This window comes from Cryptomeria japonica, chromosome 1, assembly GCF_030272615.1.
Source record: "Cryptomeria japonica chromosome 1, Sugi_1.0, whole genome shotgun sequence".
NCBI lineage: Eukaryota > Viridiplantae > Streptophyta > Pinopsida > Cupressales > Cupressaceae > Cryptomeria > Cryptomeria japonica.
Genome location: NC_081405.1, coordinates 3,351,663 through 3,364,338, shown reverse-complemented (window position 1 = coordinate 3,364,338; position 12,676 = coordinate 3,351,663). Strand labels below are relative to the sequence as shown.

Genomic DNA, 12,676 nt, shown 5'->3' with positions numbered 1-12,676 from the left:
ATGGAATCCAAACAATATACAAAATTTTAAATGAGATGCTAAAAGGTCTAACAACTTACCTCTACAACTATCATGATGGATCTCCTTGATACACGCATATCACCACCAACACTCCATAAATCCATTCTTGAATTCTTCATGCAACATGCAGGTACACAAGCAATGTACCCATAACAATATATTGCACACATTTTGCCACCACAAAGGTCACAAAAATGCATGGCCAATGCTCCTATTTTTATTTAAGTAAATGATAAAACTCATAGATATCAAAATAGTTCAACTTTGATTCATCAAAACATGTAGATTCAAACCTCTGCTAGTAACAACAAAATTGAGGCACCATGCAAATTATTTCCATGACACAAAGGAAATCTATTCTAGCAATACTAAAATCATATAATAATGTTGATACTAAATGGATAGCAAACATAAAGAAACATAGTTTCATTTATCACTTATGGGACAAAATTATGAGAGAGAGAGAGAGAGAGAGAGAGAGAGAGAGAGAACTAACCTCCAAAGACACCGAAAGCGACATTCCCAACAAAAAAGGTCAAGTATAATAACATATTTCAAGCCTTCACATAGAGATCAGCAATCTCAAGCATCGAAGAAACTATGCAAGTCATGACCATCGTCAATGAACAATTGTTATCGATATCCCTATGATACCACTTGAAGAACAATGAGAACCACATTATCCAATACAAGCTCCTTCAAATCTCTTAAACAATCAAGCCAAGCCAAGCTTTAAGCTGCACTCAAAATGATAAAGTGTGATATGATTAAGAGGTGACAAATGACTCCACCAAACTTCTTATTTATAAGCAAGTAAGCTAAATACAAGAAATAATTCAGTTGAAACTTCATAACTATCTTTGTCACTACTATTTGAATATCCGAAGCAAAAATATTTGATGTTTAAGAACCTCCATAATAACAACTTTATTCACTCAAACCAAATTAGCTTGCACATATGCCCCAATCATTAAATATATTTAAAAATTAATCTCTGCAACAAACATCATTCACTCTAACCTTCCAAATAAAAATATTGTCCAACTACAAAATGTATAACATTATTCCAACAAACAAACACCTTTCCAACAAATAACACCTAATTGTGTAAGACTATGACTATTGAGAGGAAGTCTCATAAGTTAGAAAGTTAGGCGCTACAAATGAATAGCATAGAGTTCAATATGCTATGGGAAGGGGGAAACAAAAATGAAAGATCATGGACCCAAGGAACTTTAGTTTGAACCATTGCAAGGCCTCCATCATATCTTTGACCGACTCTACCCTACAAAATTATTATAATTTCTTGGTATCCGACTTGTGGACCATTCAAATATTGACTTACCAACATATGGACGTCAAATTCAAAGATCTGTCATGTCAGCCATGTGCGAAACTTTACCATTACCATTCACACCAAAAGTTTAACATTTAATCGACCAAGAATTTGACAAATTATTAAATAATTTAAATATCAATTATCAACAGAACAAAATAAAAAACACCTAAAACGCCAGTGTGCAGCATCATTTGCTATTTAAAAATTTGAAAGAATACTTGCGCACCGATATACTTGTTGAAACTTGATTGATATTTATTATTTATACATAACCCATTCATTATTATTTATACATGTTCTTGCCCCACCTGACCGTCCATGCCGTCAGCATCCAAAATAAAGCTAGAGGAAGACCATATTAATATTTAATAAAAGTAAAAAATATTGTATGTGTGTTTCTGAATTTAATTAATTGGTGAGTGTTTTTTTTATTAATTTATATATCATATTTTGTGATTATGCTTCTGGATTTGATTGCATTAATATAATCTGAAATGTTGATGCATCCAGACAATATCATAGATTGTAGAAATCGACTTACTTTGATTTAATTAAATAACAGTAATATTTTAATAAATCAAGATCTCATTCTGACAGCATTTTTTTCACCGTGCTAAATTTAAGTTCCCAATTGAATTTTATTTCAATTCAACCATTATAAACGCAATACACTTGATGAACAGTGTAACCAGTCTGCCTGGGATGGTACAATCGTAGTATCTCAACACTAGAACATAGAGATCTAATTTTATAGTGGGGGACAAAATGCGCTGTGAATGAATGAGACGAGACTCTCAACTTGTGACCTATCTCTACACCCGATAACACTGACATGTACACGTGGTGATATAAAAATGACAATACATTCATAGAAATCTTGTAATAAGACAAGTTGTAATGTCTCTCATCTGACAATAAATTTGTGCCCTCTGCAAAAGTAACATCTGAATGGTCTGCCTCTTGACAAAATTACAGCCGATGAGACCTTTCATTCTCATCACCTGTGAGTGCACCTGTAACGCACGGCCCAATTCTCCTCCTCAGGCTGTAGAAGAAAAGAATAAGCCCTTAATTGCTCTTCTAAATAATCCATCGTGAATAATAGTTTTGGTCCTACAAATCGGGCAGATTCCAGAGCAGAATGGGAAGGGCAATCACTGGGTAAAGAATGGGGTGGATTTGGAATCGATAATGATGGGCAGAACTTGTGGAAGAATTACCAAAGCTACCCAGAGCTGATGTCGAATTAACTGTACCATTTGTTGTATTTGTGCTAATGCTGCCAAGCAAACAGAAAAAACTGTCAGAATAGAGATCACAAAGTCCTGGAAGAAGAGATTTTACCAGCACATCTTATCTTTACTTCATGTAACCTTAAATGGAATTAGTTTTTCACAGTCAATGAATTTATATGAAAGTTTTATTTGAGTAAAATTATGAGTGTTTTTCAGAGCTGATATTTCGAATCACTCAATGATTCATCATACTTCGATGAATCACTGAATATGGTTCATCATACTCCTCTTCTTTATGAGGAATCACTGAATATGATTGAAAACATGACTCATAAAAATACAGAGAGTTTTACCCAGAAAACTTGCATATGAATTCATGTAACCTTGCCAAAATTAATTGATATACATCAGAATAATCCATCTTAAGTTCTTAACAGTGGCCGAAATCACACCGAGTAATGACTACAAAAATCCCATCAAATAAAAGGTCGTCCTTCCATAGTTTAAGTTCAAAGAGACTGAAGCATTGAACCCTGGACATTCAGACAGGACCAAAAAATAAAAGACCCGTGAGTATGCATATGCACATCACTGCCGTGCCATGATGGTTCATTGCTCAGAACCATCCTTGGGAAGGACAGCTTCTGCAAGATGACAGGAACTTAAAAAGCCAACAAGACGAAACAAAAGAGGAAAGAGAATCTGTCAGAAAGCTGAGTGTCAATCATAAACATGTAGAAGAAAGGATGGCACCTTTCAATTTGCAAGCAATTTGGGCAAAAATAACTCAACATAGCACTTCAAGTTGGGTACAACTACAAACCCCTGTTAATATATATATAGACTTCCAAAGGCAATGTGAGTGGGGTAAGACTGTTCCTCAACAACCACGGATCCTTAAGTGCACTTTAATCTAACTAAAAATAACCCACAAAACAACATCAATGCAGTATAAACGTGAAAGGATAGTTTCCCCTAACTTTCTGGTGCCATTAAATCAGTCTTCTTTGGCTCTGTATTATCTCATGGTGAATTATGGAACATGATCTGAAACGTGAGTTTTGTTATGAAATGTGATTTGAAATGTTGATACAAAACTCAGTCTAATGCAGTAACCATGACAATCAACATTAAATCAGCTTAATTTTGAAGACAAGGGATCCCTCTAACAGCTTAATTTTGAAGACAAGGGATCCCTCTAACAGCTTAATTTTGAAGACAAGGGATCCCTCTAACAGTATATGAAAGTGAAGCATTTTTTTAACCCAGAATAGGCTGGCAATTTTTTGTTCCTGAGTACGATCTGTCCCAAATGCACAATCGATAGAAACCATTATTATAAAATAGTATGTCAGACTGCAGAATATATAAACAGTTCCCGCATACAGGCAGGGTTGCACTGCAGGTCTGACATTATACAACTCATAGGGCACTAAAAAGATAATATCATGAATCCTATGCTGTGAATAGTAAAAAGAGAAAATAAATGATGAGGAGAAAATAGACAAAGGCATTCCAGATCTATAGGGGATTTTTCAAATATTTGAAGAATCAACAATGTCAGAAAACAGTTCGCCCCACTACAGACCTCTGTCATCGGAAAATTCATGGACAGGATTCAGTAAAACCGACGACACATTTTCGGGCAATTCAAAATTTTTAATCGAACATATGCCTAGAATCAAACAGAATGGAAAAAAGAAAAATCTAGAAGCCTAAGCTAAACAATACGACATATACTCTCAGACAGTAGCACAAGACACAGGACTGTTAAATGGACTGCAACAGAGTATGAATGGCCTATAAATCAACATACTTCAAAATCGCTGAACCCCATATTCATTCAAGGATCTAATGTAGTCGATTTATAGTATTTGTAATCATATTCATAAAGAAAATTTTGGAGTTATGTATAATAGTTAAGTGGAATCAACATTACCTGCCAGTGAAATTACAAGAATCATGACCTGCAAGAGAAGAAAACAGAGTGCGCCCATTAAGTTCGTTTTGCTGGGGACAGTAACCTTAAAACCTCGAAGAAAACCTCAATCTAAAGAATTAAAAAAAAAAAAAAGGAAATCCCCAACTTACTGGGATCAGTAGGAGTAACCATGGCAACTCCGTTGAAAGAACAAGCTCCAGTTTGCATGCCCATCTTGTGATAATAGGTGTTGAAGGCATAAGAGGCATGGTCCGCAACGGTATTAGGCTCATAGCAACTCCCGCCGACCTGAATAGCCTGGCAATCAGCTCCGCCGCTTCCACAGGACCAATCTAACGCCGCCTGAAGAAGCTTGGTATCTGTCCCTGATATGGCAACACAGAAACTCTCACCGGTGGTGTCGTTGGCGAGAATCGAAACCGTACCGGTGAGAGAGTAGACGGGCGTGCTGTTAGCTGAGAAAAGCCCCCAATTTTTTTCCGAGGTCGCGCCAGGTCTGAGGTCCTCATTGAAGAGCTCATAGATGTATGTGTTGACGGCTATGCCAGGGTGTTTGGGGGTTCCTGTGTTATTGAGGACATGCGCAACGAGATTGCTATTGTAGGTTTCGGCGTTCTCGACTGTGGCGTCGGTCTCGCTAGGGCCGCCCATGGAGGGCCATCCGGACTCTGTCACCACAACAGAAATGTCGGTGAAATTCATGAAGGCCATGGAAAAATAAGCAGCGTCGATCAAGGAGTCGAATACATTAGTATAGTGAAGCAGAGTGTTGGAGTCGACAACTTCTTTGTTAGCAGGGAGAGTGCGGAAGAGCGCATAGTCGAGTGGGAAGATACCATTGGACTGCACATAGACATAGTAAGGGTAGACATTGAGAGTGAGGTAGGAGTTGGAGTCCCGCAGGAAGGAGAGCATGGGCGTCATGACACGGTTCCAGGAGGAGTTGAACACAGCACTAGAGGGCGGGAAAGGGTCGACAATTATGTCCGTAGCCTGGGGACTCGTAACCTTGACCTGCCCATCCAGATTAGCAGCCACCAGTGCAGCGTGAAGGAACTTCATGGCCGGAACCAGGACAAGCGCAGCGTTGGGAAGGGTAGTGAGCACTTCGCTTCCCACAGCAATGGCGGTGATGTTGGTGTTGGGCAAATAGGCGGCCACGTTTTTGTTGACCCAATTAGCCGCCGACGAGCTCGATTGGCCGATGCCCAAAAGCTGATTGTTGGGCAGAGTCACCATGACTTGAATGCTACTGTTGGCCATGGCCAGTAGCATCTGCCGGTCCGCGTCGAATAGCCGAACATGGGTAATGTTCTGCCTCTTCAGCAGCGCTACCACATCTGATGCCGACGGCATGTTCGACACATCCGTGCCGATGTTCACTCCCACGAATGCCCCTGCAACCAAAAATCCCATCAATCAGAAATGCTCTATCAGGTCCCGAGTTTGACCCCTGTAAACAACAACATACCTCCATTACTGGTTCCAAGGGACGAACAGAGCATCAGTAACATTAGCAGTAACCTGCTAACGCTGAGGCTGAGACTCCCACTGAGCCTCATCTTGGTCTCGCTCTTCGGATCGAACAGCATGTGCGCTCTTCTGCCTAATTACTTGTCGCTAGGCATCACTTAAATACACTCTCCTGTCAGGGCAATTTTCTTCCGGATTGAACAGGACAGTTATAGCAACTTTGAAAACCATTTGGGGGGACCGTGCGACCTTTATAATTCGGGCTTTTAAATTGGGCATTACTCTTCTTTTCCTTTTTTATCGTTGTAAATTTACGGTCGATTAATTAATTCTCCATGAAAAAGAAAGATTTGAATAATAGGTATCTACCAGATTAAGTTTACAGGCTTCACACGGTTTTGGATTAGCACGCCTGTAGCCTCGATCTGGAGTCCGTTTTCGAGAATGGTGCCCCCGTTGGACGACACATATTAAGAACCGTACTAGTTATGTATGGGTTCTCCCGATAAGTTGTACTGAATTGTTTCCATGAGGTTTTTGGTTCAATTTCAACAGGCCTGGTTGGCTGGTCCCATTCATCTTGGGGTTTTCCGTTCAAATTTCCCACCCTCTTAATTGTGTTTTTCCACAAGTTTACTAAGTTAAGTTCACACCTGATGATATAGCTTTCCTATTGGACAAAATTATTTATTCCGGCAAAGCTCACGGAGAGTCGCCCACGTGGGCATCTGCTGCCTCCCCTCACTATTTTGATATTTAAACTTTCTGTCCAAATACAGATAATAAATGGAAATATTAAACGGCTACCGTAGGTTGTTCTTGTACCACATAGTGTCATCTCAAACTCTTCGAAGAATTTACTAATTTTATTAATTTCTGTATTTAAAGAAAATGATGAGTTGTTTAGGTTAATTAATTAAATGTTATTAGTGTCTTCGGACATGTAGTGTTGTGGTTGAAACACTTCCTTGTTGAAGCGGCCACCAAGGTTCAAATCCGTGCTCGGCTATTGTGCTTACAAAGCCTTGTGCCTTCGCTGGGCCTTTGTGCTCGCAGATTTGAACAAGTGAAGTGTGGGGATGAGGTCCCCCGTTTGTAGCCTCACCGATTCATAGCTCCGGGTCAAAAGCGTTCACGTGGAGCCGGAGGGCATGTCATGTCAACGTCACCAGTCACGTTAAAAAGTTTACCAGACATAGTTTAAAAAAAATAAAAATTAAATTAAATGTTATTAGTAAATACATAATTAATATAAATAAATGAGTTGGATAAATATGACAATAATAAATTTTAATTTGAGATAATTAAATGTGAATGAGGGGTTTATTTCATTATTGATTGTAAATGGTATATAAATTTGGTGTTTGGAAACTTTAATGGTTTAGTTTAAAAAATAGATGTATTTGATGTATTGGTTGTTCTTGAACTCTCTTACAAGTAGATCTCATAGTTTTGGATCTATTTCATGCAATGCAAATCTGCACTACAATCCATGGATTTGATTTAGTTAAATGTCTACTTCTACAACCAATTTGGTATAATCTTAGTTGTCCACTAGTGCTTATGGACTAGTGGTATTTAGAAATGACTTAAGTAGATTGTTAAATTGTGAGGGTTCGCAATCTCTTAAATCAACCTCTTAAATTAACTAGCTTTGTAGTTATGGTGAGTATTAGAAAATAGCAAACAAGTGTACAAGTGATCTAGGATATGAATTTTGATGAAAATATTCTTCTTTTTAATGCTCCAAATCTAGATGTTCCTAAGAATGCTTCATGTAATATGGATGATGTTTATCATTTTTAAATGATGAATTAATGTCCAAACAAATGTTTTTAAGTACAAAGACATAAAAATTTGTCACGTGGACATGTACAAAATCAACTCCCAACAACTATGAGGAAAGAATAGGAATCAACAATTTTAGCATTTAAATTTCAAGTCAAATTTGTGTCATGCAAGATTTCTCTTGCACATTGTAAAATGATTTAAGGAGATGTCAAGATGGGGATCAAGAATGGGCATGTGGAAATATAGGTCAATAATGATGTGAATGTGTGCGAATATGTGTAAATAAGCAGGGATAAAGTTGCATATATAAAAATGTGTAAGTGGGTAAATGAGGCTAGATAGGGATCAAGAAAGAACCCAAACTTAAAACAAAAATATGTCACATGTCATTATACAAAATACTTAGACATTATATCAAAATGAGCCCAAAATAAATGAGAAATTGCATGGGTATGCAAATTTTACCATTATATTGCCCCCATGTTGCTCAGAGCATGTGAATCCTAAATGAACATGTATCTCAAAGTTTATGATTGTAGACACCTAAAATTGTCCTAGCCTAATTAAATAAATATTTTTATTTATCTAATTATCATTTTTTAATCTATTAATTAAATGAAAATTTATTTGTTTAATTAATTTACTAAACCTTTTCTAAGCCTTTTTCTATCCTAATTTAAATTAATATTTGTATTTATTTAAATTCTCTCTCTCTCAAATTAAATAAATATATTATTCATTTATTTTATGTGGCTCTTCTTCTATTAATTAAATATTCTTTAATTTATTTAATTAATTGATTTAGCTTTTTCCCCTTTCATTTATCTAAATGACAAGTGGCCCCTTTTCCATCTTGACCACTTCCCTTATTTTATTATTTCCTCTACCTACTCTTCAATCTTAACCAACCATCTTTTATCCCACCTCTTAATACTATCCCTCCATCTTTAGAATGTTCTCTATAAAAAAACTTCCTCCTCTCATCCTTCATCAAAATCAAATCTTGGAGCATACTTACATTCTGCCAAATTAACTTTAGTTGTATTATCACAATCAAGTCTGCATCATCACAACCACATCCATTCTTCATTGAGCTCTCGTGCAAGCATAAAAATCTAAGGGCAACATATCAAAACAAGATCAAATGGAGATAGGAGAACAATGAAGATCAAACCGATTTGAATGTGTAAAGGTATCATTTGGTTTATTCTATGATTTTGCATGTTTGATGGTTCTTCATTGATGTATTGTTGAATTTCATTGTAGATCTAAGGTTTTGTGGTTGGAACTAGGGTTTGCAATAAGGGTTCAAATTAAGCATATACATTTTGGCATGCCCAGTGAGACTCTTGTCCCTTGTTTCTAACATTTTTCTTTGAGTTTTTAGTGTTTTCAAATTTGTAGGCTGAATTTGCATCAATTTTCGAACAATTATGTGTTTCTGGCAGTTTCTATTGTGTTTCTATATCTTCTGTCAGATTTTGATTCTTACCACATTTTTTGTTCATTATTCTCACATCTACAATCATTATTAGCACATATATGACAAATATTGTCACATTTTTGGTTTTCTGTAATTCTGTTATGACACATTTTTGGTGTTTTTTGTTGCATATGTGGCAAATTCAAACACAGCTATGATTCATATCGGTGCATATTTATTTTAATTGGGATTTTCTAATTTTTGCATTTTTTCTATTTATGTCACATATATGGTAGTTATCGGCGTGTATATGGATATTTTTGTTGCGTATATCATTTTATTTTGACACGTCTATGCTAACTCCTAATGTTTTTATGGTGTGTGTTGTTGCATATGTGGTTTTGTAGGTATCTTGTGCTTTTGAAGTTGTTATTCATTTTTTGAAGGCCCCCCTTTTCATTACTTCTTGTTATTATATTTCTCTAATCTTTGTGTTTGTGGGTTGGGGTTATTATTAAAACTACTGATCCATTTATTTTTGCAGAGGTAGCTAGGTGTTTGTTTGTGATTTCATACAATAGCTCACATTTCAATTTGGTGCATTAAAAAGAAACCTTGTTTGAAGTGTCTTGTGTGGTTGCACACTTTGTGTTGTAGAATCCTAAGGTGTTTGTGAAAGTATCATCCCCCCTCACCTTCATGGGCCTTGAGTGTAAGACAAATCAATAAACATCTTTTCTTTTTTAGAGAGCCTACCTTTGGAGAAGTGATCACTCCAAGGGGGATGACCCAAAGTGGTTTTTCCTTTGGGCCACGATATAAAAGATTAAGGCAAAAGCCAAGGTCGAACTAGCAAGTACCTTTCGGACGGTGCCAATGTGAAAGGGGAAGTATTCATATTTATGTGAGATATATTAGTTTTTGAGTAGGATTGGATGAAACCTTAAGTGGCTTGTTGGATGTTGGCAAGGCTTTAAGTCCCCAAACAATGACCAAAAACTTTATTTTAGAGGCCCACCCTATTGATTGAGTTTTGTCAGTGTCATTCTTAGTGCAAAGGTGTAGCATTGCACCTCGAAGTTACTCACCATATGGCTCCCTTAAGATGAGAAAAAAATCCCCAGCTTTGCATAAGCTATACGTAGCTTTTCGGGGAGAGGGTGATTGGGTCATCCTTTCAGTCCTGAAGGCCCCTACTTGTCCTCTCTTGCAAAGAAAAAATTGCAAAGCACCCTTTAGGAGTTTTATTTTTTAGTCGAAGGAGATTTCAAGTGTGGGCTTGAGTTTGTTGTCATTGGACATTGACCTTAGGAATAGGAAGTGTTTTGCGTGTCTTCGCTTGTGATAAGACTATAGTGTCATAAAATTGTGATCCTTGCAATTTGCGACCACATTAGGGTCTTCATGTTGGCGATTTGAATCCCCAAGCCTGATCGGAGACCCTAGACTTTCCAATCCCTAGAAACTACATTTTTAATGCCCTCTACACTGTCTGAACCTGCTTCTTGTCCTGAGACAAGGGACCCTCCTAGGACAGGGGTGTGGTTCCCTTGTCCTCCTAGGGTCATGGCGCCCTTGTCCTTGCCCTATTTTGGAGCCCCCTCTGTCCTATCCTTGCATTGGACTTTGCATAAAGCGGGAAAACTTTCCCTGTATCGGTCTGTAACAAAAAATCAGTCAATTAACCCTAATTGACAAGTATGTAAGTCGCATTTGTCCTTCCCATTTGCATAAGTTAAAGTTGGAAGTTTCATTGATCACGCATTCAAGCATTCCTTTCCAGCATTGAGGATTCTCAAGTCTCCCTTCAAGGCTAGGTGTTGCATTCAAGTCAAGGATTCAACCACTGAAGTGGAGATCCCTTTCAACATTCAATTCAATACAAGCAAATCTACCTACATTCTATCTACAACCTCCCTTGAGGTGAATTACATTTCAGTCTTTCATTTACATTTACTTGCAAGTACTTTCTTTCATCATTTGGTTAATTCCAAAACTGGGGTTTGACCTGAAAGCAAACCCCCAATCCCAACCCCTTTTCCTCTTTTTTTTGTGTAGGTTGCAGATGCACAGTTGTGTTTGCAGATTCGAACTCCATTTGTAGAGGCGAAAAAACCCTTTTCGTTTTACGGATTTTTCGGAGGACCGTGGACACTTTTAGCACAGTCCCAACAGATTTTCCACAAATTCGCAGGGCAACTTTGTCTTGACATATTATAGCCAGATCCAAGTGCACAGCTTCATCTCATGCTTATATCTCGAGTTATAATCAGTTCTTTGCTACTTTTACACTTAGTCTTACAACACATAATTCAATCATTTTCCATTCTAAAAGAGGGGTTAGCTTGTCATTTTCTATCTCATTATCAGTTCATTTAGTATTCAATATCTTTTCCAAGAGATTGGATCTATTGAATTTCCCCCTCTTTTAAATGTAATGTGGATAAAGTGTTTGAAGGGAAATCCGCAGTGAAACTTTCATCTCTCCTCAGAGGCAAGAAAAGATTTAGTCTTGATCTCTCCATCATTCACCTTTTTCACCATTACATTTTGGTGAACCCGACATCTTATATGTTTTATTCTGAAAATCATTACATATTTCTCATTCACAAGTCTAATTTTTCTGCAAACTTAGTGGTTAATTCATTCAAAACCCTAGTTTTTAAAATTGAAATTGAACTTGTGTTGTGTAAAAATTACTTAATATTTTCTTAGATCTAAAAATTGCTTTGTTGTCAAATTCAATTTCTTTATTGTCTAAATCAATTTGCAAATCAAATTCACAAAATTAAGAGGTTAATTGTCAAAACCCTAATTTTCAAAAATCATCTTGAAATTGTGCAAAAATTGAATTCCCATTTAATTTTCAGATTTGTGACTGTTTTTAGACTTATCTTTTGTCCTACAATTCAAATTTTCAATTTCCCTCCTTTTTCAAAATTCAAAATTTCAAAAATTAAGTGGTTAGGTCCTAAAACCCTAATTTTCAAATTTAATTGGATTTGTGCAAATTTCAATCAATGTCAATCAACTTCAGTTTTATAAACATTTTTTAAGGTGTCCCTATCCATTAGGTTTGACCCTTTTTAAATTTTCAATTCAATTTCTCCTTTTTTCTCAAAACCCTAATAGGGTCCTATTTTCACATTCAAATCTTCATTTCGCCTATCTAGAGATCGTAAAATCCACCAATTTTGGGGGGTTATCTTTAAAATCATCGTCACTTTCATCCCTCAAAAATTTGAAAAAAGTTGGTCAGACTGTGTGCACTTTCAACACGGTCCTTGACTTTTTTCACAAATTTTTGGGAGACTGTTATGACCGTATTCAATAGCTTAAATCCAAAAATTTGGTTACTTTTGTTGATTTTTTATCCCTCTAAAATAAAAAATACCTTCACAATTCAACAATTCAAATTTCAAGAAATTTTTTACAATTAAGTGGTTAATTAT

At 36.6% G+C, this 12,676-nt stretch overlaps 1 protein-coding gene across 2 annotated transcripts; it reads right to left on the bottom strand.

Moving 5' to 3' along the window:
* Window positions 1-432: 432 nt before the first annotated feature.
* Window positions 433-6,252, bottom strand: LOC131036638 (glucan endo-1,3-beta-glucosidase 3). Of its 2 annotated transcripts, none has more exons than XM_057968566.2 (4): window positions 6,009-6,252; window positions 4,687-5,934; window positions 4,535-4,562; window positions 433-758 (listed from the first exon to the last, which is right to left on the bottom strand). In XM_057968566.2, the coding sequence occupies exons 1-4, from the start codon at window positions 6,127-6,129 to the stop codon at window positions 737-739; spliced, it is 1,419 nt and encodes a 472-aa protein (XP_057824549.2). In that variant the 5' UTR covers window positions 6,130-6,252; the 3' UTR covers window positions 433-736. The 2 variants fall into 2 exon arrangements, with proteins under 2 accessions (XP_057824549.2, XP_057824548.2); XM_057968565.2 differs by lacking the exon at window positions 433-758 and adding an exon at window positions 1,975-2,639 and having other exon boundaries at window positions 6,009-6,249.
* Window positions 6,253-12,676: the final 6,424 nt, after the last annotated feature.